The 24,708-nt window shown below is 37.1% G+C and overlaps 1 protein-coding gene across 2 annotated transcripts in view; it reads left to right on the top strand.

The window, feature by feature from the left end:
* Nucleotides 1-3,150: 3,150 nt before the first annotated feature.
* Nucleotides 3,151-24,708, top strand: part of SDCBP (syndecan binding protein) — a 37,580-nt gene continuing 16,022 nt past the window's right edge. For both annotated transcript variants that reach the window (XM_045789053.2, XM_045789052.2), the window contains exons 1-2: nt 3,151-3,301; nt 22,090-22,155. In XM_045789053.2, coding sequence (XP_045645009.2) covers nt 22,105-22,155 — 51 coding nt within the window. In that variant the 5' untranslated portion in view covers nt 3,151-3,301; nt 22,090-22,104. The remainder of the gene's footprint in view (nt 3,302-22,089; nt 22,156-24,708) is intronic.

Below are 24,708 nucleotides of genomic sequence, written 5' to 3'. Positions count from 1 at the left end.
CTGAATAATAATCCATAGCATGGAGGTACCATAGTTTATCCATTCACCCGTGGAATTTGCTTCTAGTTTGGGGCAATTATGAATAAAGCAGCTATAAATATTCATGTGCAGAGTTTTTTGTTTGTTTGTTTGCTTGTTTTTAAAGATTTATCTATTTATTTGAGAGAGAGCACAGGCAGGAGAGGCAGAGAGAGAGGGAGAGAGAATTCCAAGCAAACTCCGCACGAAATATGGAGCCTGCCTCGGGGCTCCATCTCAAGACCCTGAGATCACAACCTGAGCCCAAACCAAGTGCCAGAAGCTTAGCCAGCTGTGCCACCCAGGAGTCGCCACGTGCAGAGTTCTGTGTGAACATAAGTTTTCCACTCATTTGAGTAAATATTCATGAGCATGATAACTGGTTCATATGGCAAGACTATGTTGATTTGTGTAACAACTTCCAAATTACCTTCCAAAGTGGCTGTACCCTTTACATTCCCACCGGCAATGAATAAGCATTCTGGTTGCTCCATATCCTCACTGGCATCTGGTGTTGTCAGTATTTTGGATTTTAGCCTTGCTCATAGGTGTGCCCTGGTATCTCCTTGTTGTTTTAATTTGCATTTCTCTAATGTCTTATGCTGTTGAGTCTCCTTTCATACACTTAATTGTCATTTGTATATCTTACTTGGTGAGGTGTCTGTTCAGATCTTTTGCCTAGTTTTAAAATGGGTTGTTTTCTTGTTGTTGAGGTTTCAGTGCTCTTTGAATATTTTGAGTACAAGCCTTTTATCATATACGTATTTGCAAATATTTTCTCCTAGTTTGTGGCTTGTCTTTTCCTTTTCTAAACAGTGTCTTTCACAGAGCCAAAGTTTTAAATTTTACTGAAGTTTAACTTGTAAATTTTTTCTTTCATGGATTGTGTTTTTGTTGTATCTAAAAACTTATGACCAAACCCAAGGTCACCTAGATTTTCTCCAATGTTATCTCTCAGAGGTTTAGTTTTATGTTTTAAATTTAGGTCAATGATCCATTTCATTTTTTTTTTGAGATTGTATTTATTTATTTCAGAGACAGAGAGCGAACACAAGCAGAGAGGAGGAGCAGAGTATGAGGAAGAAGCAGACTTCCTGCTGAGCAGAGCAGGAGCCCAATGTGGGGCTCAATGCATGGACCCTGGGATCATGACCTGAGCTGAAGGCAGATGCTTAACTGACTGAGCCACCCAGGCGCCCCCAATGATATATTTCAAATTAAGTTTTGCAAAAGGTATAAAGTCTATGGTTAGATTTTTTTTTTTTTTTGCATGTGAATGTTCAGTTGTTCTAGCACCATTTGTTGAAAAGACTATCCAATTAGCACATTTCTCAAAGATCCATTGAATGTATTCATGTGAGTCTATTTCTGGGCTCTGTATTCTGTGCCACTGAACTATTTTTCTAGTCTTTTGCAATGCCACACTGTTTTGAATACCATAGCTTTATAGTAAGTTTTAATATTGGGCACTGTCCTGCCTGTGACTTTGTTCCTCTTCTTCAGTATTGGTTGGCTCTCCTGGGACTTTTGTCTTTCCATGAAGACTTTAGGATTAGCTTGTTGATGTCCAAAAAATAACTTGCTGAGATTTTAATTGAGATTACATCAAATCTATCAAGTTGGGAAGAACTGACATTTTTTTTTTTAAATTTTGTTTATTTATTTGAGAGAGAGAGACTGAGAGTACAAGAGGGTGGAGAATCAGAGGGAGAAGCAGACTCCCCACTGAGCAGGGAGACCAGTGCCGGACTCCATCCCGGGACACCAGGATCATGACCTGAGCCAAAGGCAGTCGCTTAACTAACCGAGTCACCCAGGTGCCCAGAACTGACATCTTGACAATATTCAATCTTCCTACTTATGAACATGGAATATCTTTCCACTTATTTGGATCTTCTTTGATTTCTTTCATCCAAATTTTATAGCTTTCCTCATATAGATTTTGTACATATTGTGTTAGATTTATACCTAAGTATTTCATTTTTTTGGTGCTAATATGAGTGGTATTGTGTCTTTAATTTCAAATTCCATTTGTTCATTCCTGGAAAATATAAGCAAGTAACTTTTGTATATGTTAACCTTATATCTTACAACTTTGCTATAATTGCTTATCAGTTTTAGGTTTTTTTTTTTTTTGGTTAATTTTTTTTGGGATTTTCTACATAATCATGTCACATATTTATTATTAAAAACAGGTATATTTCTTCCTTACCAATCTACTGTCTAATTATTTTTAAACGTCTAGTTTATCAGCTAGACCATAAACTCTCTGAGGGAGAGTTTTTATCTTGTTTACTTGTCATCTCTTTCATGTTCAGATTTTTATTAGTTTTACCACATTAAATTGTTGTGGCACTAAATAACTTAGCTAGAAATTAAATGCTTCTAAGTTAATGCTATTTTGTCAAGTACTCTATGTTGGTATTTGGTAACTATGGTACCTATAGTAACTTGGTAAACTTGGCTAATTTAGTGCCTCAGTTTCTCTGTGTGCTAACAGGGGTGTTGTATCTATGCTATAGATTGGTGTAAGGACTAAAGACTATATACATCAAGTTCTCAGGACAGTACTTTGAACATAGCCCTCAAGAAATACCGTTTTTTAGTGTTTGCATTAGGATATGGGTTATTACTTTTGTACAGTACCACACATAACCTTGAACAGCCAATGAACTTTCGCTCAGATGGACAAAGAGTAAAAAAAGCCAAAGAAAAAAATTGTAACAGGGAAGGAGTTGAGAAGGATTAGTGGAAGCAATGTTTCTGAGCCTGTGAGTGGAGCGGTAAAGTGAGAGGGTCGAGAAGAGTAGAAGTAAAGCGGTGGTAGTTCAAGGCTGGCAAGGAAATCTCCAAAGGATAGGTTCTCAGGACTCTCTTTGTATTGGAGGTGATGGGAACCAAAGGACCTTAAACACAGATGAACACAGTAGAGGGCAGGTGGCACGGCCCTCCCGCACTACCCCTGGGGAAGGTGGAGAAGGTGGGGAGCGTAACCACTGGCAGCGGGTGGGCGGCTTTACCTTACCCAACCCTAGCACTAGCAGGAGTGGCCCACGCCTCGCCCCCCTCACCCCGCCCCCACCCCCGCTGCCCTGTTACCATAGGGACTGGGTCACCTGACCGGGATCCGCGCGCCTGCGCGGGCGGAAGGCGGGGGCGGCACCGTGACGCGCCTCGCGGGCGGTCCTCGGGCGCGCGCGGCTCTTCTGTCTTCGGGTCTCGGAAGTCCGTGCCAGTTACCGGAGGCGGCGGCAACGGCGGTGAGCGGGTCCTTGTGGCCTAGGTGAGCAGCGGTCTGGGAAGAGAGGGGCGCTCAGGCCGTGTCCCGGGTGCGGGGACTAGGGGCAGAGGCGAGGGAGCCACGGGGCACCTAGCGGAGAGCGTCTTGGGCTCAGCGGTTTTCGGGTAGCGGTGGCGACGCCCTCTCCTCAGGGGTCTCCGCGCCCCTCCTGGCTCCCCGCGGGGTCCAGGGCGAAAGTTTGCCCCAGCAGCGCGCCCTGCCTGCGACCCTGTGGGTTTCATGGTCCCGCCCGGGACGGGGGCGAGGGGCGAGGGGGTGGGGGGACGGCGGGAGGTCGGCGGGGTTAGGGACAGCCCTGAGGCCCGGTCCGCGGCGACGCCGTCAGCTGCCGCCTCAGCTCGGACTCGTCGTTCTGGTCGGTCTCGGCCGTTCTTGTTCCTCTTGGCTGAGATCCCTCGGCACCGGCGGAGGAAGAGCGGCTGGCTGTGGCTCGTCACGGTGCTCTGCGTTCCTTGGACTGTACCCAGTCACCTTCCTGGGTGGCTTAATCGGACCGCCCTGGATTTGGAAGGAGGAAGGAGGTGTCTGTCTGTTGAGTGGGCCGAGCCTTGACTTTCTGGAAGGGGGTGGGGAGGGTTTGTTCGCTGCGCGCCTATTCCTGGAGAAGTTGGAGGAAAGGGAGCAACGTTCCAGAAGGGTGTGTGCAGAAGGAAAATCCCTTGAGATGTAATGACTCAGAGTTTTCGTTTCAGGATTTCCTTGTAATAATGGGAAAGTGAAGGCATATTGATGTGGAAAGTTTTCCTTTTCACTGAAGTGGAATTATTTTATCATGGAGTCTTCCAATGTGCCCGTTTTTGAAAGGAATTTCTAGGTTATCTAGTCTGTATATATTACCTGCATACGCATTTACTGTGATTTTTTTTTTTATGTAGTACATTACTTCAGAAGTACATTTGGTTTACCAAACTCTTAACATCTGCGTATTTGAAAGAAAAAAAAACAATTGATTAAAAAGGAAAATTACATTGAAAACAGCTGCAGGCTGTTAGCTTTATCTTCAGTGTATATGTAAGTGATTGAAATTCAGATTTTCCAATCTTTACCTTTTCTATTTGAGGTTGAGGGCAAACGGTTAAAAAAAAAAAGTTGTTCATGTTTTCTGTTACCAATTTAGTTCTATAAATTTTTGTCCTTTAAATGGTACGGAAATAGTATAGATCAAGTGGTTTGTGCCACAGAATGAAAATAAGGAAGTGGAATGTCTTTTAAAATGTTCAGGAAATAGTCCATTATAATACAAATTTAACTTCGACAACATTAATTTTTAGTTATTTTGAGCATTATAAGGATACAAAAATCTTTACCAGAAGAGGATGAGTTTATAAATAGCTGGCAGTTGAATGTACTCATCAGTAAATCCATTCCTTAAATTAAACATGACTCAACTATTTTTTTTTTCCTGTTTTTGCCAGATTTAGGTACTTTTTAAGGTAGTAAATGCCACGATTTTCTAAAAAAAAAAAAAATTCCTCTGAACAACTTTAAAATATGTCCTGTATATAGTAATAGTTATATTAGCATTTATTAATTTCTTTCCAAGTGCTGCCAACATTATTTGTATATTTATGAGGAGCTAGTAGTAACCTTTTGAGCAGTAACATGGCTCGAAATGTAAGCAATAAAAAAAGTGTGCAGTGTAGTCTCCTTCCTCTAAAGGTCCTCCAGCCAACCACATTTCCTTCCTATAGGAGCCAGTGTTTTTATGATTCTTAGGTATCCATCCAGGGTTATTTGATACCTATACAAACAAACATATATTCTCCCCCTTCCTCTTTCCTTTTTTTATTGTGGTAAAATACACATAACAAAATTTACCATCTCAACCATTTTTAAGGATGCATTTCATATACATTGACAGTGTTGTACACCATTACCACCATCCATCCTTAACAAACTCTTCATCTAGTAAAATGGGAACTCTATACCCATTAGACAGTAACTCCCCATTCTCTCCTTCCCCCAGCCCTTTGTAACCACCATTATACCTTATGATTTTGACTAAGTACCTCATATAAGTGGGATCACACAGTATTTGTCTTTTTGTGATTGGTGTATTTCACTTAACATAATGTCTTCAAGATTCATCCAGCATGATGCAGAAGTTCCTTCCATTTTAAAGCTGAATAATGTTCCATTGTATGTGTATACCACATGGTCTTGTCCATTTATTTATAGATGGACAGTTGAATTACTTCCATATTTGAGCTTTTGTGGATATTGCTGCTGTGAACATGGGTGTACAAATATCTCTTTAGACACAGATTTTAATTCTTTTGGATGTATACCCAGAGGTGGAATGATGGATCATATGGTAATTAATTTTTTTTTTTTTTTTTTTTTGTGGAACCACCATACTGTTTTCTATAGTGGCTGTACCATTTTATATTCCCATCAACAGTGCATAAGGGTTCCAATTTTTCCATTTCCCCGCTAATTGATACTTAAAAAAAAATTCCAATATAGTCAACATACAGTGTTATATTAGTTTTGGGTGTACAATATAGTGATTCAACAATACCATGTATCACCCATTGTTCATTAGGACAAATACATTCTTTCATCCCCATCACCAATTTCACCAATCCCCCCAGCTACTTCCCTTCTGGTAACCATCAGTTTGTTCTCTATAGTTGAGTCTGTTTTTTGGTTTGCCTCTTTTTTTCTTCCCTTTGCTCATTTGTTTTTTAAATTCCACATTCCACATATGAATGAAATCGTATGGTATTTGTCTTTCTCTGACTTACTTTGCTAACTTTATCCATGTTGTTGCAAATGGCAAGATGTCATTCTTTTTTATGGCTGAATAATATTCGTGTGTGTGTGTGTGTGTGTGTATGTATGTATGTGTATACATCCCACATCTTCATCTATTGATGGACACTTGGGCTGCCTCCATAGTTTGGCCATTGTAAATAATGCTGCAGTAAACACAGGGGTTCATGTATCCCTTAGAATTCATGTTTTTGTATTTTTTGGGTAAATACCCAGTAGTGCAATTACTGGATCATAGGGTAGTTCTATTTTTAATTTTTTGAGAGTCCATCCTGTTTTCTAGAGTGGCTGCTCTGGTTTGCATTCCCACCAACAGTGCAGGAAGGTTCCTTTTTCTCACATCATGGCCAACACTTGTCTTTTCTTGTGTTTTTGATTTTAGCCATTCTGATAGGTGTGAAGTGATATCTCATTGTGGTTTTGATTTGCATTTCCCTGACGATGAGTGGTGTTGAGCATCTTTTCATATGTCTGTTGGCCATCCGAATGTGTTTTTTGGAGAAATGTCTGCTTTTAAATTGAATTATTCTTTGGGCTTTGAGTTGTTTAAGTGCTTTATATATTTTGGATACTAATCCATTATCAGGTGTGTAATCTGCAGATACCCAGATTTCCCATTCAGTAGGATGCCTTTTAGTTTTGTTGATTGTTTCTTTTGCTGTGCAGAAATCTTTTATTTTGAGGTAGTCCCAAACAGTTCATTTTTGGTTTTGGTTTTCTGGCCTCAGGAGACTTATCTAGAAAAATGTTGCTATAGCTCATGTTAGAACCATAACTGTCTGTGCTCTCTTCTAGGTTTTTTTTATGATTTCAGATTTCACATTTAGGTCTTTAATCCATTTTGAGTTTATTTTTTGTGTATGGTGTGAGAAGTGGTCCGATTTAGTTTTTTGCATGTATCTGACCAATTTTCCCTCAATACTTGTTTTTTTTTTTTTTTTTGATAGTAGCCATCCTAATGGGTGTGAGGTGGTATCTCCTAGTTCTGATTTGCATTTTTTTTTAAAGATTTTGTTTATTTATTCAACAGAGATAGAGACAGCCAGCGAGAGAGGGAACACAGCAGGGGGAGTGGGAGATGAAGAAGCAGGCTCACAGTGGAGGAGCCTGATGTGGGGCTCGATCCTACAACGCTGGGATCACGCCCTGAGCCGAAGGCAGACGCCCAACCGCTGTGCCACCCAGGCGCCCCATGATTTGAATTTTTGTAATGATTAATGATGTTGAGCATCTTTTCATGTGTTTATGGCCATTCTTGTATCTTTTTTTGAGAAATGTCTATTCAAGTCCTTTGCCAGTTTTTTTTTCCTTGTTGAGTTTTTATAGTTCTCTAAATATTCTAGATGTTAATCCCTTATTGGATATATGATTTGCAAATATTTTCTCCCATTCTGTGGGTTGCTTTTTTTTGCTCTGTTGATGCTATCTTTTCATGTACAAAAATTAAAAATTTTCATGAAGTCTAGTGTGTCTAGATTTTTTTTTTTTGTTACCTGTACCTTTGGTATCATGTCCAAAGAAATCACTGGTAAATGCAAAGTCATGAATCTTTCGTCCTGTGTTTTCTTCTAGGAGTTTTTATTGTTTTACGTCTTAAGTTTAGGTCCTTTACCCATTTTGAGTTAATTTTTGTAGTGTTAGGTATGAGTCCACCTTCATGCTTTTGCACGTGGATGTCCAATTTTCTCTATTTGTTGAAAAGACTTTTACTCATTGAATGGTCTTGGCACTCTTGTCAAAAATTATTTAACCATATGTGTGAGGGTTTATTTATAGGTTTTCTCTTCTTTTCCATTGATCTATATGCCTTATGCTAATACCCTACCGTTTGATTAGTGTAGCTTTATAGTTGGTTTTGAAATGAGGAAGTACGAGTCTTCCACTTTTGTTCTTTTTCAGGATCGTTTTGGATATTTGAGTCCTTTGAAACTTCATATGGATTTTAGGATGTGTTTTTCTATTCCTGGAAAAAAATTACTGTGATTCTGATAAGGATTGCATTGAATCTTGAGATCAGTGTGATCTCATTTTAACAGTATTAAGTCTACCAATCCATGAACATGGGATGTGCTGCATTTTATATATTCTTTTTGATTTCTTGCAGCAGTGTTTTGTAGTTTTTGTTTAAAGATTTCTTTTTTTACTTTAGAGAGAGAGAGAGGGAGAGAGAGCGTGCACGTGCATGTGGAAGCAGAAGCAGGTAGAGGGGTAGAAGGGTAGAGGGGGAGGGAGAGGTTGAGAATTTCAAGCAGACTCCCTGCTGAGTGCAGAGCCTGACCTGGGGCTCAGTCTCATGACCCTGAGATCCTGACCTAGACCAAGATTGGATGCTTAACTGACTAAGCCACACAGGTACCCCTGTAGTTTTCATTGTACAAGGCTTTTACCTGCTTGATTAAATTGACAAATTCATTAATTAATTCCTAAGTATTATTTTTGATGCTATTGTAAGACCATAACAATATTCAGATTGTTCCTTTTTCGTGTATAGAAATCCACTGACTGTACCCTATGTTGCTGAATTTATTAGTTCTAACAACTTTTTTTGTGGAGTCTTTATATTTTTCTAAACCCTAGATATATAAATCAAATAATCTGCACGATCATTATACTTACCCAATTTGGATGCTTGTTATTTCTTATTTTTGCCTAATTCCTCTGGCTAGAACTTCCAGTACTATATTGAATAGAAATGGTAGAAGTGGGTTTCCTTGCCTTGTTCCTGATCTTAGAGGAGAAACAATCAGTCTTTCACCATTGGGTGTTATGTTTGGTGTGAGTTTTGCGTATGTGGCTCTTATTAAGTAGATGTAATTTTCTTCTGTTTCTGTTTTGTTCAATGTTTTTGTTTTTTTAATCATAAAATGGTGTTAAATTTAATGTTTTTTCTGCATCCATTGAGATGATCATGTGTTTTGTTTTTGTTTTTTACCCTTCATTTTGTTCATGAGACCTATTATACTGATTAGTTTTTTTGTATGTTGAACCATGGTATTCCAGGAATAAATCCCACTTGTTGAAAGGTGTATAATCCTTCAGTGTGCTGTTGAATTCCATTTGCTAGTATTTTGAGGATTTTTGCAGTGTTCATAAGGGATGTTGGTCTGTAATTTTCTTTTGTGGAGTGACTGGCTTTGATATCAGGTTAATGCTGTCCTCATAGAATGAGTTAGGAAGTGTTCCCTTCAACTTTTGCCAAATTTTGAGAAGGATTGGTATTCTTTTTTAAATGTTTAGTAGAATTCACCAATGAAGCTTAAGGCTTAGGGATTTTATTTGTTGGGAGATTTTTGATTATTGATTCAGTCTTCTCACTAGTTACAGGTGTATTCAGATTTTTAATATATTTGTGATTTATTCTGGGTAGGCTTAATGTTTCTTGGAATTTGTCCATTTCATCTGAGTTATCCAGTATTTTGGTGTACAATCATTCAGAGTGCTTTCAATTTATTTCTGTAGAATCAATGTGAATATTCCCATTTTCTCACTTTAGTATTTTGAATTTTCTTTTTATGTGTTTGTGTCTTGCAAAGGGTTTGTCAATTTTGTTGGTTTTTTTTCAAAGAACCAACTTTTGGTTTCATTGATTTTTTTTGTTTTTTTTTCTATTTTCTAGTTTATTATCTCTATTCTAATCTTTATGATTTCTTTCTGCTAGCTTTAGGTTTAGTTTGTACTTCTTTTTCTAGATCTTTAAGCTCCCTCTTCCTTGTAACACAAATGTTAGCATGTTTATATATTGCTCTAAAGCACCCTTTGTTTTTCCAGGTAATGATATTTTAGATCCCTTTCAATATTGTATATAGAACTTTCTTCTTTGTTTGAAGTCTTTTGCTATTGCAGTTGGTGCTTCAGTGAATAAGATTTTAAATATGTCACTTTTTATGTGCAAGTATATTTGTGGACTGAAGACCTGGATTGCAGGGTTGGAGGGTATCTGCATTTATAATTTTGATAAGATACTGCAAACTTACTCCGTATGGAAATTGTACACTTCCATGAGTAATGTATGAGTGTTTCTCAAAACCTTACTATCAGAGAGTGTTGTCAAACTTTGGATTTTTACTAGTCCAATCGGTCAGAAATGGAACCCTATAGGTATGAGGAAAATCTTCTCCTTAACAGATTTATATGACCACATTTCACAATGGCTTATGAGAATCTCCCTGGATAATTATTAAAAAGAAGAGTTCCTAAGTCCTTCCATGAAATCTGTGTCAGCCTAGGAAGCTATTTTTAACTACTGCCCAAGTAATTCTGATCTGATGATTAGCCAAGTTTGAGAACCATTGCTCTAGATGACGGTTATGACCTTATCAAAGTGAGTTCATTGATATCATTTATGAACTGTCTAGAATGCTTTTTATTCCTTAGTGTATTATAAAACTTGGTCATCACCGTTTACTGTCTGAGCCCAATGGACACTTCTTTTATTTTTTATATTTTAGTTTATCTTCAGAAAAATTTGCACAAGTGAAGGTAAAAGGGTCAGTTGAAGCACAGTTTTACCAGAAATACAATTTTAATAACTGGAACACAAGAAACCCATGAGTTTTTGTTGTTTTTCTGTTTTTAAAGATTTTATTTATTTAGAGAGAGTGGGGGAGGAGCAGAGGGCGAGGGAGAGAGGATATCTCAAGCAGACTCTGCACTCAGCACGGAGCCTAATGCAGGGCTCAATATCATGACTCTGAGATCATGTCCTGAGCTGAAATTAAGCATTGGATCCTGGCATGCCAAAAAACCCATGTTTTTATTCTGAATTTTCCTGGATTTGAAAGTATATGTAGCTGAAATGGGCAGCATCTTTTTGAGTACAACTAATTGCTCATCAGTTGTCATAAGTGAAATTAGCACATGTATTGTTCCCAGGTTTCAAATATGTTTCTGTTACAGCTTATCATTACTTGTGGTTCTCCTTCATGAACTTGGTTTTCAAAATACAGTACTGATTCTACATCTCAAATACATCTCTAATTCTGTTGTTACCATCTGGTAATTTTTGTACTTGCATTGTCAAAATGCAGTACTGCAAATTGTAATGGTCCGTGATTTTATTGAGAGGATGACCATCTTCTTCTGTATTTGTAGAGAATTTTTATTTATACCTTATATTATAAACACCAATTAGAATAATCAATGTGATAAGTTTTTAAAAATTTCACTATATTACTGTTTCTTTCCAGTCATATTTGTTTAAAGGCCAACCTTCATTTGGCCACTTAAAAGCTATATCAAGTAAATTTTGGTCTACAAATATGAAAGAATATAAGATGGTAACAGTAAAACAGGATCAAGGGACTTGTTTCAAAATATTGCATGGTAAAGTTCTTTTGAATGACTGAAAAGTTTTATTTCTTTTATTAACTACAAATATATTGCTTACTTTTAAATTTGAAATATTTCAGTTAGGATATCATGGTCTGAAAATGCATGGTCTGTGATTTGCTTATATAATCAATTTCCTCATTATCATAAGAGTCTAGGGTATAGCTACATGTCTTCTGATTTGTCTAATAAATGTTTTCCTCCTGTTTCCTTTTCTCTGCCATCATGGGTGAAAAATGAAAAATTCCAAGTGCTCAAGGAAACTTTTTTAGAAAACAAGCTACAGATAATGTCTTCAGAGTTTGTTCTTGAAAGAGGAAGCAGTACTCTGGGCAATACAAACTGAAGGATGAAAGAATGCAATTATTTCAGTATTGCATCATTCTAGGTGATCTTATTTTTTGTTATTTTTAGTTTTTTAGCATAGTTGCCAATAACTGATGAATTCTGATGTACTAATTTCTGGATTGATGAAATGGGCGTTTCAAGATAGAGGAAAACAAGTTCACTAAAATACCATAATAGACCTTAGATTTATAAAAAAGTTCAGTTGAACACTTATGATATTTAAAAGATAGAGTGATTTTACTATATTTAAAGATTTTTCTTTCTCCTTTTTCCTTTGGAAGCTCTCTAAGAAAGAATAAAAGTCACTAAATAGAACTGCTGAGAAAAGGAACTCTAAAATTAAAATTGAGTCCATTGGACCCTGTTGGAATACAAAGGGTTGAGGGCAGATTTCTGAACCCTAGTCTGCACTTAACGTCGAGTTTCAGTTTCTGGGCTAGGACTCTGGAATCTTTATTAACATTTCTGATTTATCCTTATGGACTTTAAATTTGAAGAAATGCTGTTTTAGGACCTTAAGATGGTTTTTAATTTGCTATCATATGGTAGTATAGTAGTCGTCCCCCCCCCCCCCCATCTGCATGGTCAGCTGTGGTCTGGAAGCTGTAGTAGCCTAACACTAGGTCACAATGCCTATGTCATTCACCTCACTTCATCTCATCATTTTATCGTCTAACATCATCACAAGAAGGGCAGGTACAGTACAGTAAGATGCTTAGAGAGGGAGAGCACATTCATGTAACTTTTGCAGTATGTTGTTTTATTGTTACTAATTTCTTACTGTGCCTAGCTGTATTTTAAACTTTATCATAGTTCTGTATGTATAGGAAAAAGCATAGTACATATAGCTTCAGTTGCTGTCACTAATTCAGATATCCATTAAGGGTCTTGGAATGTGTCCCTTTCTGATTAAGGGGTACTTTAGGTTCCTGATGTTCATTTGTTGGTTCTTGTGCTAATTAAAAAAGTTTTGTACTGCATTATTGAAACTAATTAGGCTACTTATATGTTGAAATAAGGGAATAGTTTGATATGCTGCCTTCCTCTGAAAATAATTTATGGTACTAGAACGTTCAAGCCCTTTGCTGTTGAAGAGTTCCAGGAACATAGCATGTAGTGGCAAATATTTAAAGAAAAATGTGTTCTAAATTTTTTGTCTTACAGAAAAGATACTTTGTTGGTTTACTGTATCATACATTAAGTTGAAACCCTGGAAAGAAACTTTACGTTGGTGGTAGAGCTGAGACTAAGACTTGGCTTTCCGCCCCCCCCTCATATTTTTTAATTTTTTAAATGTTTAAAAATTCAAATGTAATAGAGCTATAGTGGATTAGTTTTAGATGTACAACGTAATGATTCTCTGTGCATAATGTGAAATGATCTCAGTAAGTCTGGTTAATACCCATCACCACACATGTTTTTTTCCCTTGTGGTAAGAATTTCTAAGATTTACTCTCTTAGCAACTTTCAAATATACAGGACAGCATTATTAACTCTAGTCATCAGCCTGTACATTACATCTTCAGGACTTATTTTATAAGTGGAAGTTTGTGCCTTTTGACCCCCTTCGCCCATTTTGCCCATCCCTTTCCCTTCCCACCTCCCTCCGACCTCTGGGAACCACCCATCTGTTCTCTGTATCCATGAGGTTTTTTTTGTTGTTGTTTAGATTCCACATATAAATGAGGTCATATGGTTATTCTCTTTGACTTATTTCACATAGCATAATACCCTAGGGTCTGTCCATGTTGTCACAAATAGCAAGGTATCCTTTTTTGTTTTGTTTTTTTTAATGGCTTGAAAATACTCCATTGTGTGTGTTTGTGTAGTCTCACATTTTCTTGGCAAGATTTCCTCTTCTGTTATGGCTGAAAAATATTCCATTGTGTATATATACCACATTTTTTTTTAAATCTGTTCATCCATTTGTGAACACAGCTTGCTTCCATGTCTTGGCTATTTTAAATGGTGCTGCCCGGAACATGGAGGTGCAGATATCTTTAAGTTCGTGTTTTTTCCTTCAGATAATACCTGAAGGTGGAATTGCTGGATCATATGGTGGTTCTTTTTTTAATTTTTGGAGGAACCTCTATGCTGTTTTCCACAGTGGCTGCACCAATTTACATTCCCACCAGTGTACAAGGGTTCCTTTTTCTCCATATCTTCACCGACATTTACTTCTTGTCCTTTTGATAATAGCCATTCTAACTGGTGGAGGTGATAATCTCATTCTTGTTCTAATTTGCATTTCCCTAATGATTAATGATGTTTAGTTGAGCACCTTTTCATATACTTGTTTGCCATCTGTATGTCTTTGGGAAAATGTCTATTTGAATCCTCTATTTTTGAATCAGATTTATTTATTTATTTATTTATTTATTTTATTTTTCTCTTGAGTTGTAGGAGCTCTTTATTTTGGATATTAACTCCTTATCAAGTATATGACTTGGAAATATTTTCTCCTGTTTTGTAAGTTGCTTTTTAGTTTCTTGACTGTTACCTTTGCTCTGCAGAGGTTTTTTAGTTTGACATAGTTCCCACTTGTTTATTTTTCTTTTGTTGCATTTGCTTTTGGTGTTACATCCAAAAAAAAATCATCACCAAGACCAATGTCAAAGAGCTTATCTATATCTTTTTTCTAGGGGTTTTTAAAGGCCTTAAGTTCAAGTCCTTAATCCATTTTGAGTTGATTTTTGTGTATGATATAAGATATTGGTCCAGTTTCATTGTTTTGTATGTGTGTGTCCAGTTTTCCCCACCATTCATTAAAGAGACTCTGTTTTCTTCATTGTATATTCCTGGCTTCCTTGTCGTAAGTTAATTGACCACACATGTGTGGGTTTATTTCTGGGCTCTCTTTTCTGTTCCATTGAACTGTGTGCCTTTTTTTTATACCAATAGCATACCCTTTTGATTACTACAGCTTTGAAAGATAATTTAAAATCTGGAAGTGTGCCGCCTCTAGCTTGTTTTTCTTTCAAGATTGCTTTGGCTGTTTGGAGTCTTTTGTGGTTCCATACATATTTTAGGATTTTATATTCTAGTCCTTCGAAAATGCTATTGGAAGTTTTATAGAGATTGTATTAAATTTGTAGATTGCTTTGAGAAATATGGACATTTTAACAATATTAATTCCTCTGTGAGCACAGAATATTTTGTCTTTATTTGTATTGTCTTCAGTTTTTTTCATCCTTATGGTTTCAGTTTACAGGTCTTTTGCCTCTTTGATTAAATTTATTTCTAAATACCTTATTTTTTTGATGCATTTGTAAATGGAATTGTTTTCTTAATTTCTCTTTTAGCTTATTAGCGTATAGAAGCAGGTGATTTTTGTATATTGATTTTTTTTATCCTGCAACTCTACTGGACTTGTTTATTAGTTCAGACAGTTTTTTGATGAAGTCTTTAGGTGTTCTATACATAATGTATCACCCACACATAGAGACAGTTTAACTTCTTTCTTTCCAATTTTGATGCCTTTTTTTTCTTACTTAATTACTCTGGCTAGGACTTCCAATACTGTGTTGAGTGAAAGTGGCAAGAGTGAGCCTCCTCATCTCTACATTCCCCCCCATCTTTTATGTTTTTGATTTCATAATTTACTTTATTTTCTGTGTATTCTTCAGCAAATTACTGTACTTACAGTTATTTTTATTTTTGTTTTTTAGCATTCATACTAGTTTTGCAAATGATTGCATCTTTATGGCACTAGAGTATTCTGAATTTTGCAATGTATTTATTTTTAACAGTGAGATTCATATTTTCTTATATTTTTCTGTAATTAGCTCCCTTTGGTTTCTTTTCCTTTTCTTTTCTTTTCTTTCTTTCTTTTTTTTTTTTTAAGATTTTATTTATTTATTTGACAGAGAGACAGCCAGCGAGAGAGGGAACACAAGCAGGGGGAGTGAGAGAGGAAGAAGCAGGCTTCCCAGCAGAGCAGGGAGCCCGATGTGGGGCTATATATACCAGGGCTCTGGGATCACGCCCTGAGCTGAAGGCAGATGCTTAATGACTGAGCTACCCATGCTCCCCTCCCTTTGGTTTTGTAAGACACATCTAGTGGTGATGAACTCCATTAGCTTTTGCTTGTCTGGAAAACTTGCTATTGCTCCTTCAGTTCTGAAGGACAGTTTTACTGAGTAGAGTATGCTTGGTGGCAGTTTTTTTCTTTATATTATGGCACTCCTTTTGGCCTGCAAAGTTTCTGCTGAAAAATGTGCTTATAGTCTTACAGAGGTTCCCTTGTACATAACCTGTTTTTCTCCTCCTGCTTTTAAGATTCCCTCTCTCTCTCTCTGTTTTTTTTTTTTTTTTTTTTTAATTTTTGACATTTGGGGCACATGGGTAGCTTAGTCGTTAAGCGTCTGCCTTCAGGTCAGGGCGTGATCCCAGGGTCCTGGGATCAAGCCCCACATCGGGCTCCCTGCTCCACTGGGAGCCTACGTTTTCCTCTCCCACTCCCCCTGCTTGTGTTCCTGCTCTCTCTGGCTGTCTCTCTCTCTCTGATAAATAAATAAAATCTTTTAAAAAAATAAATTTTTGACATTTATTTATAATGTATTTTGATGTGGGTCACTTTGGATTCATGTTATTTGGAACTTTTTGAAGTTCCTGGATCTGTATATCTGTTTCCTTTCCCAGCTTGGGGAAGTTTTTAGCCATTGTTTTGTCAAATAAGTTTTCTTCTGCCTCTTTCCGTCGTCTTCTGGGACCTTTATAATGGGAGTGTTGGTTTATTTGATGTCCTGTTAGTCTCTTACTCTGTCTTCCTCCCGCCCCCCTCCCCCCCGTATTTTGTTGCTCGAATTGGATAGTTCTATTACTCAGTCCTTGAATTCACTGATTCTATATGTTCTACTTTATTTAACCTGTTGTTGAACCGCTCTGTTGTATTTTCAGTTACATTATTGTATTTTTTCAGCTCTGTGACTTCTACTTGGTACTTTCATTTATTTTCTTTTGGAATTTTCACTTTTTTCACCCGTTGTTCTCCTGAGCTAGGTGAGCATCTGTATGAAGGTTATTTTGAACTCTGTTGTCAGGTGAATCGTTTATCTCCATTTCATTAAGGTTTTTTACTCAGGTTTTGTCTTGTTCTCTTACTTGGAATATTCCTTTGTTTCTCTGTTTTCCTTGATTTTCTATTGATTTCAGTGTTTAGATTAAAAAACCATCTCTCTTGGTCTTGAGTGACACACCTCACTTAAGAGATGGACCTCATCATTTAACTCAGTTCTCAGTTATCTCTCATAACTTTTTAATTGTCCAAGCAGCCTACTTTATTCTTAGTTGCTCCTAGTAGTTGAGGGTGTGCCAAGATCTGTCAGTGTTCCAAAAGGGAGTATCTCAGTCAGCACCTAGGTTCAGGCTGATTGGAAGCTCGACCTTCAGGCAGCAGCTTTTAAAGTATGCAAAATACTTCTTTCAGGGGAAGATTTCTGTCTGCTCATTCTGTGTTGTGCCCTAGGGTGATAGCCAGTTCACTTTTTTCGTTCGTTGTTGTTATTATAGTCCTGTTGAATTTGGGAATACAGGCTTCCTGGCTACCAAAGCCTGTTTATCTGGGGATGTGCCCTGTGGGCAGCAGCCTGTGTGCCAGGCCTGTATACTAGCTTCTTTCTTGGAGACACCAGTGACCTGGTATGGGGCAGAGGGAGAGTGCAAAGATGGCACTCACTAGCCTTCCCAGTCTCTGGAGAGAATTATAGTCAGCTCTTAGATGTGTGTTTAATTAGAAGCCTGTCCCTCAGGCACAGCAATGAAGATAAGCTAATTGACTTCTTTCATAGAAAGATTTGGAGGGGGGTGGTATTTATTTCAGTCTGTTGTCTCTGCCTTGTGCCCTGTTGAAGGTTGCCTGTTAACAACTGTTTCTGTTTGTTACAGTCTTAAGGGATTGATGAATTTAAGCCTTGCTGGCCACTACAGCCAGGCAATCAAGGAGTATCTTCTGGGCAGCAGCTTCCTAGAGTACCAGATGTGTTGTAACTGCAGTTTAAGATCACTGAATCTGCAGTCTCATATTTTCATTATCCTATGGGTTTTTTTAACAGCTGGGATTAAATAAACAAATGCCATTTTAACTTAATCACTCATCATTTTAAAAGCGGAGACCGGTTGTAGTAGTTGGTTTGATTGAGGGAGTGAGGTCAGCAACTCAGAAAATGATCTGTATTGCCATTCTAGGTCATATTATCTGGAAAACCTTACTAGTATGTTTCCTACCTCATTAACCTGGGTATTGCAGTTAGAAAGCAAATTAACTAGATGTCCCAAAATATTACATATGGTACCTGAGTTACGGAAACCTTTAGTCTGTACACACATAAAGACTTCAAGGAAGCTACCATGACATTGCCTTGGAGATAGAGAGTCAAATGGGAAAGTTGATACTGAGGCAGAATAGTCAGGTATTTTTTATTTTTAGATGTTCTAAAGGAACCCTGTAACTATTCCAAGTTCTGAGAAACCTCTTAGTAGAAACTAACTTGGGGGTTATTTTCTAAATCTAGGGATGCAGTGGGTACAGGGGCCTTTCGTTACTCATGGAGATAGTTGAGAGTCAATGAGGTTGCAAAGAGTTTACAGTGGGCCAAACCTGGTCTAGGGGTAAGTGGAGAGACCAGTTTTTTCCAGGAACTAGACCAGTGAAACAAAGCTGTTAGGAATGTTGTGCTCATACTGTGGTAGAATAGATGGCAAGATGTTTTGCCTACTAATCCTCAGGGTCAGTGGAATCTTGTGATTGATTCTTAGTCAGCTGAAGGAAAGGCCTAGAAATAAAATTCTGTAGTCAGTACAATAATAGCATGTGAGAAGAATTTTAAGTGAAAATAAAACGAGAATTCACATACCGATGTAATAGAATTATATTCACAATCCCCTTAAATCTCATTCTTGGTCATTTTGAAATTCCATCCATACGTGAAAGGATTTTTCAAAGGTAGCTTGGTAGTTCTTCAAAAAGGGCTAATTATTTTTGACATTAGATCAAAGGTTAACTCATACAAGTTAATGGAATCCTTCAGAAAAATAATACAAGAATTTATTATTCTCCCTGAAAACTATGAACAGTTTGTGTTCAAAGTTGTAGACTTGAAAGATAAGAAAATTTGAACTTTTCAATGAATGTTTGAAAATATTTTGTTACTGCTTTTGACAATATTGGTCAAACTTTAATAAACATTTGATTTCTTTTAGGATAAGGAATCATGCTAGATAAATAAGAAATTAAAGGCCTTGCTCTCAAGAGCAGAGCGAAACATAAACTAACTGTATAACATAAGGCAGAGTGAAACTTCTGAAGTGAGGGAAACGGTGTTAGACTGACGTCATCAAAGCTATCCTCACAGAAGTGGCTCTTGACTGGGATTTTGATAGAGAAGTCCTTGAAGGACATTCTGGGAAGAGGAAGCAGCTTTTGCAAAGATATGGGACACAGAAGAACTCAACCAGGGTGGGAAATAGCAAGTAGTTTGCGGCTAGAATGTTGTAATGCTTAGAAAGAAATTACGTGAAATGAGGCCACGAAAATAGTTTGTGAAGTAAAATCATTGAGGAATTCTTTGTATTTTAGGAGAGTGATGAGTTGATTAAGGTTACACACTTAGAGCAAACTTGAAACTAAATTTTTAAAAAAGCATAAGGTGGGGTGATATTTGTTATTTAAAGCATGAGAAGCCCATTTTATTTCTGGGATTGAGTTTGAGTATTTGTGAGTATGAAGTAACTTCTGGGGAATGAGTGACCTAAGAGTTGTTCAGACAACTTAGGTTAATATTTGTTTAAGGAAAAGCTTCTATGAGGAAAATATTTGAGAAAACTGCTCACTGAGTTTTGAAATTTACCACTCATCCAGTTCCTTTTTTATGAGGAAAAGGGGATCTTGTAGGTGGCCAGTGACAGAACTAAAAGTGGAAACCAAAAATAATAATAGTACTAGATTAAAAGTCAACATTTGTACTAGTGAATTTAAAATGATTTTATGGATATTGATAAAATGGTTGGAAATGTAAATAAAACGTGTTTAAGTGGGAAGCTTAATGATTTTTTGAGACACAGAAAAGGTGCTCCATTTTGTTTCCCTGGATTAATAGAATTAAACCATTTCTTATTGTGCTTTCTCATGAATTTGCATTTTATTCACAAATACAAGCCTTATTTCCCCCTTAAAAACTGTATCAGGCCATTTTTTTTAAAACATTTTGTTTATTTTTGAGAGAGTGAAAGGGAGGGGAAGAGCACGAGCAGGGAGGGGACTGCAGACTGCACTGAGCACAGAGCCCGATGCAGGGCTTGATCTCAAGACCCCGAGATCGTGACCTGAGCCAAAACCAAGAATTGGATGCTTAACTGACTGTGCCACCCAGGTGCCCCAGAGTACATACATTTTTTAAGAAGTACTGTTACTCAGCATCTAGCCAAGAGACAGAAACCATATAGTAATTTGAACAGTGAAAATTTAATGTACATAATTATTAATTATAACATTAAAGGAACAGGAACTGTAAAAAGTAAAGTAGTAAAAAGTAAAGAGAATTTTAATGAATACAGGAAGATCAAATTTAATACGTATCTCCTAACCCCAGGGCTGAGTTAGAGTGCCCCAAGAAGAGGCTGCCCTCTTCCTATGCCTAACAGCCCAGGCCTTGTTGGAGAGTGCAGCTTTTACTCAGTGGATAGTGAAGTTGGTTTCTCAAAACGAAACTTACTGGAGATTCTCCCTGTGGAGTGCTGGTAGAGGCCAGCTATAGGAAGGTGCTGCACCTTGGAACTTGCGGCACATGAGGGGAGTGTTACAGGGAAAGCTACTCATGGGGCGATGCCTTGCAGGTGGCAGCATGCTTGGGAAGCTGCTGGACAGAGTGCTGGGGTCAGTGTTGGTTTTGTGCACTGCGGGAACTGGGTGCTTTAGAAGCTGCTCCCTGCGAGGAGCAAGATGCTAGAGAAACAGGTACTGCAGCAGCCTGGCTGGAGTGGTATACTGGAAGCTGGAATGAAAACCATTTTCTCCAGTGTATCTCCAGCTCCCTGCGCTGACAAAGCTCAACCTCATGCTAGCTGGCCACAGAGCGATATTTAAAGGGCCCAGCTCCATTTTCACAGCTCACAGTAATGTGTGGATTTGGAGGTGGGAGGTAGTAAATTGATAGCCAGCTCAAGAACCTTTGACATACCTACCCTATGCCAGTTCGGGATATATTCTGTTTTGTTGGGTTTAAAGAAAGTACCAGATACTCATCTCAAAAATAACAAAATTTTTCAAGTACATATCTTTGTGATACTTTCAGAGAATTTTGTTTTAAATTATTACAAAAAGCAGAGGTGCCTGGGTGGCTCAGTCGGCTAAGCGTCTGCCTTTGGCTTAGGTCATGATCCCAGGGTCCTGGGATCGAGCCCCACATCGGGCTCCTGCAGGGAAGCCTGCTTCTCCCTCTCCCACTCCCCCTGCTTGTGTTTCCTCTCTCGCTGTCCATCAAATGAATAAATAAAATCTTTAAAAATAAATTATTACAAAAAGCAATGGTCATTAAAAACATTGAACAGTATAGAAATGTTTAAAACATAATAATTTCCATCTTATTCCTCAGTCCTTTAGTATCTGTATCATTTACGTCTTCTAAAGATAAAATTGTTAACAATTAGTATGTATTTTTTCTAAGTACATCTATAAGAATATATGTGTGCCTATATAAATATATATATGTATTTTTTTTCCCTAGTGATAGAGATTTCATAGATACTGTATAGGAGCTCTTGTAGTTTTTTGTTCAGATATAATTCTTGCTCATTTTCTAAGCACTTGTGTAAGCTAGGTAAGTCACATAACCACTCTATTTGATTTTTTAAACTTTTGAAATGAAGGGACTTTGAAGGGAAATTTGATCTGCAGTGGATATAGTTTGATAGTAGTAGTAAGGGAGGGAGAAGTAGTTTGGTAAACAGTAATAAGTTTTTAGTGTAGGCTAGATGTTCATATTTTTCCATGTGTTTTGCAATATTAAACATTCCTTATTGTGTTGAAAATTTATAGAAGTTTATATGTATCGCTGGTTTATATATACTACTTAAATTTCAGGGATGCCTGGGTGGCTCAGTTGGTTATGCATCTGCCTTTGGCTCAGGTCATGATCTCAGGGTCCTGGTATTGAGTTCTGCATTGGGCTCCTTGCTCAGCAGGGAGCCTGCTTCTCCCTCTGCCTGCTGCTCTGTCTGTATCTGTGTGCATGCACGCTCTCTGACAAATAAATAAAATCTTTAAAAAAAATTAAATTTCAATGAAATTTGAATTACAGAATTTTTTTTAATTTTTTCTTTAGAAAAATCCTGCAAAAATGTCTCTGTACCCATCTCTTGAAGACCTGAAGGTAGACAAAGTTATTCAGGTATGTTCAAGTTGTTTGTGTAATTTTGTCTAATATATACAGTGTCATCTATTCTATTTACAGGTGAAGTGAAACAAAGAACTTAAATAGCAGATGTATTCATTTTTACACTTACACATTTTTCAGTTTGTTGATTATAGACTAAAAAGTTACAGAAAAGCTACCAATTCTTTTTCATTTCACTGTGAATTAATGGACATGGGATATTATTTCTTTAAAACTGTACTTAAACTCTTTCAACATAGCTTGTTTTTAAGATTAAAATTTAAATTAAATATCATATACTTAAGTTGATAAAATACACTTCAACTCTTTAGATGGTCATAGTTTTGTTTAAAGTTAGTATGTACTTTGGATAGGACCTATCTTTAAAAATAATTCTTTGCCTTTACTTTGAAGTTAAAAATTACAGAAATGGTGAATTCTGTTTGAAGTAGTGTAAAAGCACAATGAAAGCAAAGTGATTTATTTCCTTTTAGATGGAAGTGGCAGACATTTCATGTGTTTATCTTCTAAATGTCTAAATGTTAGATATTATAGTATTTCTAATTTCATGAAGTCCAAAGTTCTTTGTAGTCCTTCAGGTATTAACTTTGAAAATAGATGCTTCTGTTTAAGAAAGCTTGGAAATAAGGGTCAAGTCTTGCTGTTTTCTAAGTTTTTATTCTGTTTAGCTGGGGATAATTTGTAGTACTTCAAAGCTTCTTACCCTGAGAATCCTTTTACTTGGGCCTTGGCCCCAGTTTACGCTAAGTAAGATTTACTTCTTAATAAGTATTTAATGGGCATAAAAATTTATTACAAACTTGTGATAAGTCTTAAGCAACGTCAAGGATAAGAGTGTCTTTTAGGCAAAATGTTGGCTTTTCTAGGGTGAAAACCCCCAGCAATAATAGTGGCAGCTGTATGGCTGAAATTGTTATCTGTAGCAATAATTGGGTAAATATGGGGGGAGATCATGAACACATATATTCCATCATATATCTACTGAGGATATTAAAATGTGGCTTATAAAATCTCTGATTTCTGTTCAGCTGCTAAAGTCTTTGATGCTTCAATTTTAAGAGGTTTATTCGGTAACCTTAAATGCTGTATTCTTTCTGCAGTATTTTGTCAGTATTTTTCTCATTGGGTTTTTATTTCTGCACAGTTCATCTGAACAAGCATACTTAGTTTTTAAAAAGCTTTTATCTGAAATATGTAACCTTCAAGAATAACAAGCCATTAATACAACATCAGAGCAGTAAATGATTTGCATACGGATGTGGAAGAATGACTAATCTGTTTTCATTCTTTTTTGTTAGTTTTTATAGAATTGAACTGTTAAGCATCTGCCTTCGGCTCAGGTGTTGATCTCAGGGTCCTAGGATCGAGCCCCACATGGGACTCCCTAGTTGAGCCGGGAGTCTGCTTCTCACTCTCCCTTTGCCCCTCCCCCCACTTGTGTGTGTGTGTGTGTGTGTGTGTGTGTGTGTGTGTGTGTGTGCGCGCGCGCGCGCGCGCACACACACCTCTCTCTCGCTCTCAAGTAAATAAATAAAATCTTAAAAAAAAAAAAAAAGAATTTGAACTCTAACCATAGTTGACTTTGAGCAGAGGTTTTTGGTTTTTGAAACAGGAAAAGGAAAGTTGATATTGACAAATGTTTGGAGAATAGGTCTACAAACACATCACACTGACCTCTTTAAGGAAAAGCAAATTATATAGATATTTCCATTAGAAGACCTTTTATGTTCTGAGCAGGAAGTTAGCTGCTTGGAGATGTAACCATGAGTAAGAAGGGGGGAACATGAGTTTTCATTCTTTCTTTATTTGAAAATATTCCTGCCTTAGCCACTACAGTCTTGGGCTGGTTTTTCTTGTTGCTGTTGTTTCCTTTTCTCTGATAGAGGTATTTAAGTTTATTTTTGTTCTTGAGATGTCCTTGCACAGGTAGCATTTATTTCTAATCTTCTGCCCTTGTTACACCACAGCAAAGCTAAATTTGCAGCAGTGAACTGGCAGTTCATATTTTGTAAACTATTTTACAAAAGCCATTAGGCTGTTGCTTTCAGCAGCATAAAATCCCTGAATCTCTATCCATTGTGAATCCTTAACAGTAGTCTGTGGTGGTTATGCCTATATAAAGTAAGCTTTTAAGAAGCAGTGATGTAACAGAGACCCAGTGCTTATAGTCTCCTAAGACAGTGAGCATGGCTCCACATGCTCTGGCAGTAACTGAGTAATCCTTGGGGAGCCTCATTCCTTTTTTTTTTTTTTTTTTTTTTTTTTTTTATAGTTTGAGATTTCACATGAGTCTGAAATAATGCTACATTTAATGGCATATAGTCGTTAAGCCCTTGATGTACCATCTTCTGTTTTATTTTTATTATAGATTACATAAATATATAATTATTAGCTTTCTATATATATTCTCACTTCAGTATTCCTTGGGTAAGAAAAAAGCAATGAGTAAAAGAACAGAAAATAATGTAAAAAGGAACAATTTTTAAAAATTAATACATTTTATTATTTTTTTATTTTAGAGAGGAGAATGAGCAGGGGAGAGGGAGA

The sequence above is a fragment of the Ursus americanus genome, chromosome 9, assembly GCF_024610735.1.
Source record: "Ursus americanus isolate L20-20 chromosome 9, mUrsAme1.1.p, whole genome shotgun sequence".
Taxonomy (NCBI): domain Eukaryota; kingdom Metazoa; phylum Chordata; class Mammalia; order Carnivora; family Ursidae; genus Ursus; species Ursus americanus.
Note: the sequence above shows the minus strand (reverse complement) of the source record. Positions and strands in the feature narration are given on the sequence as shown.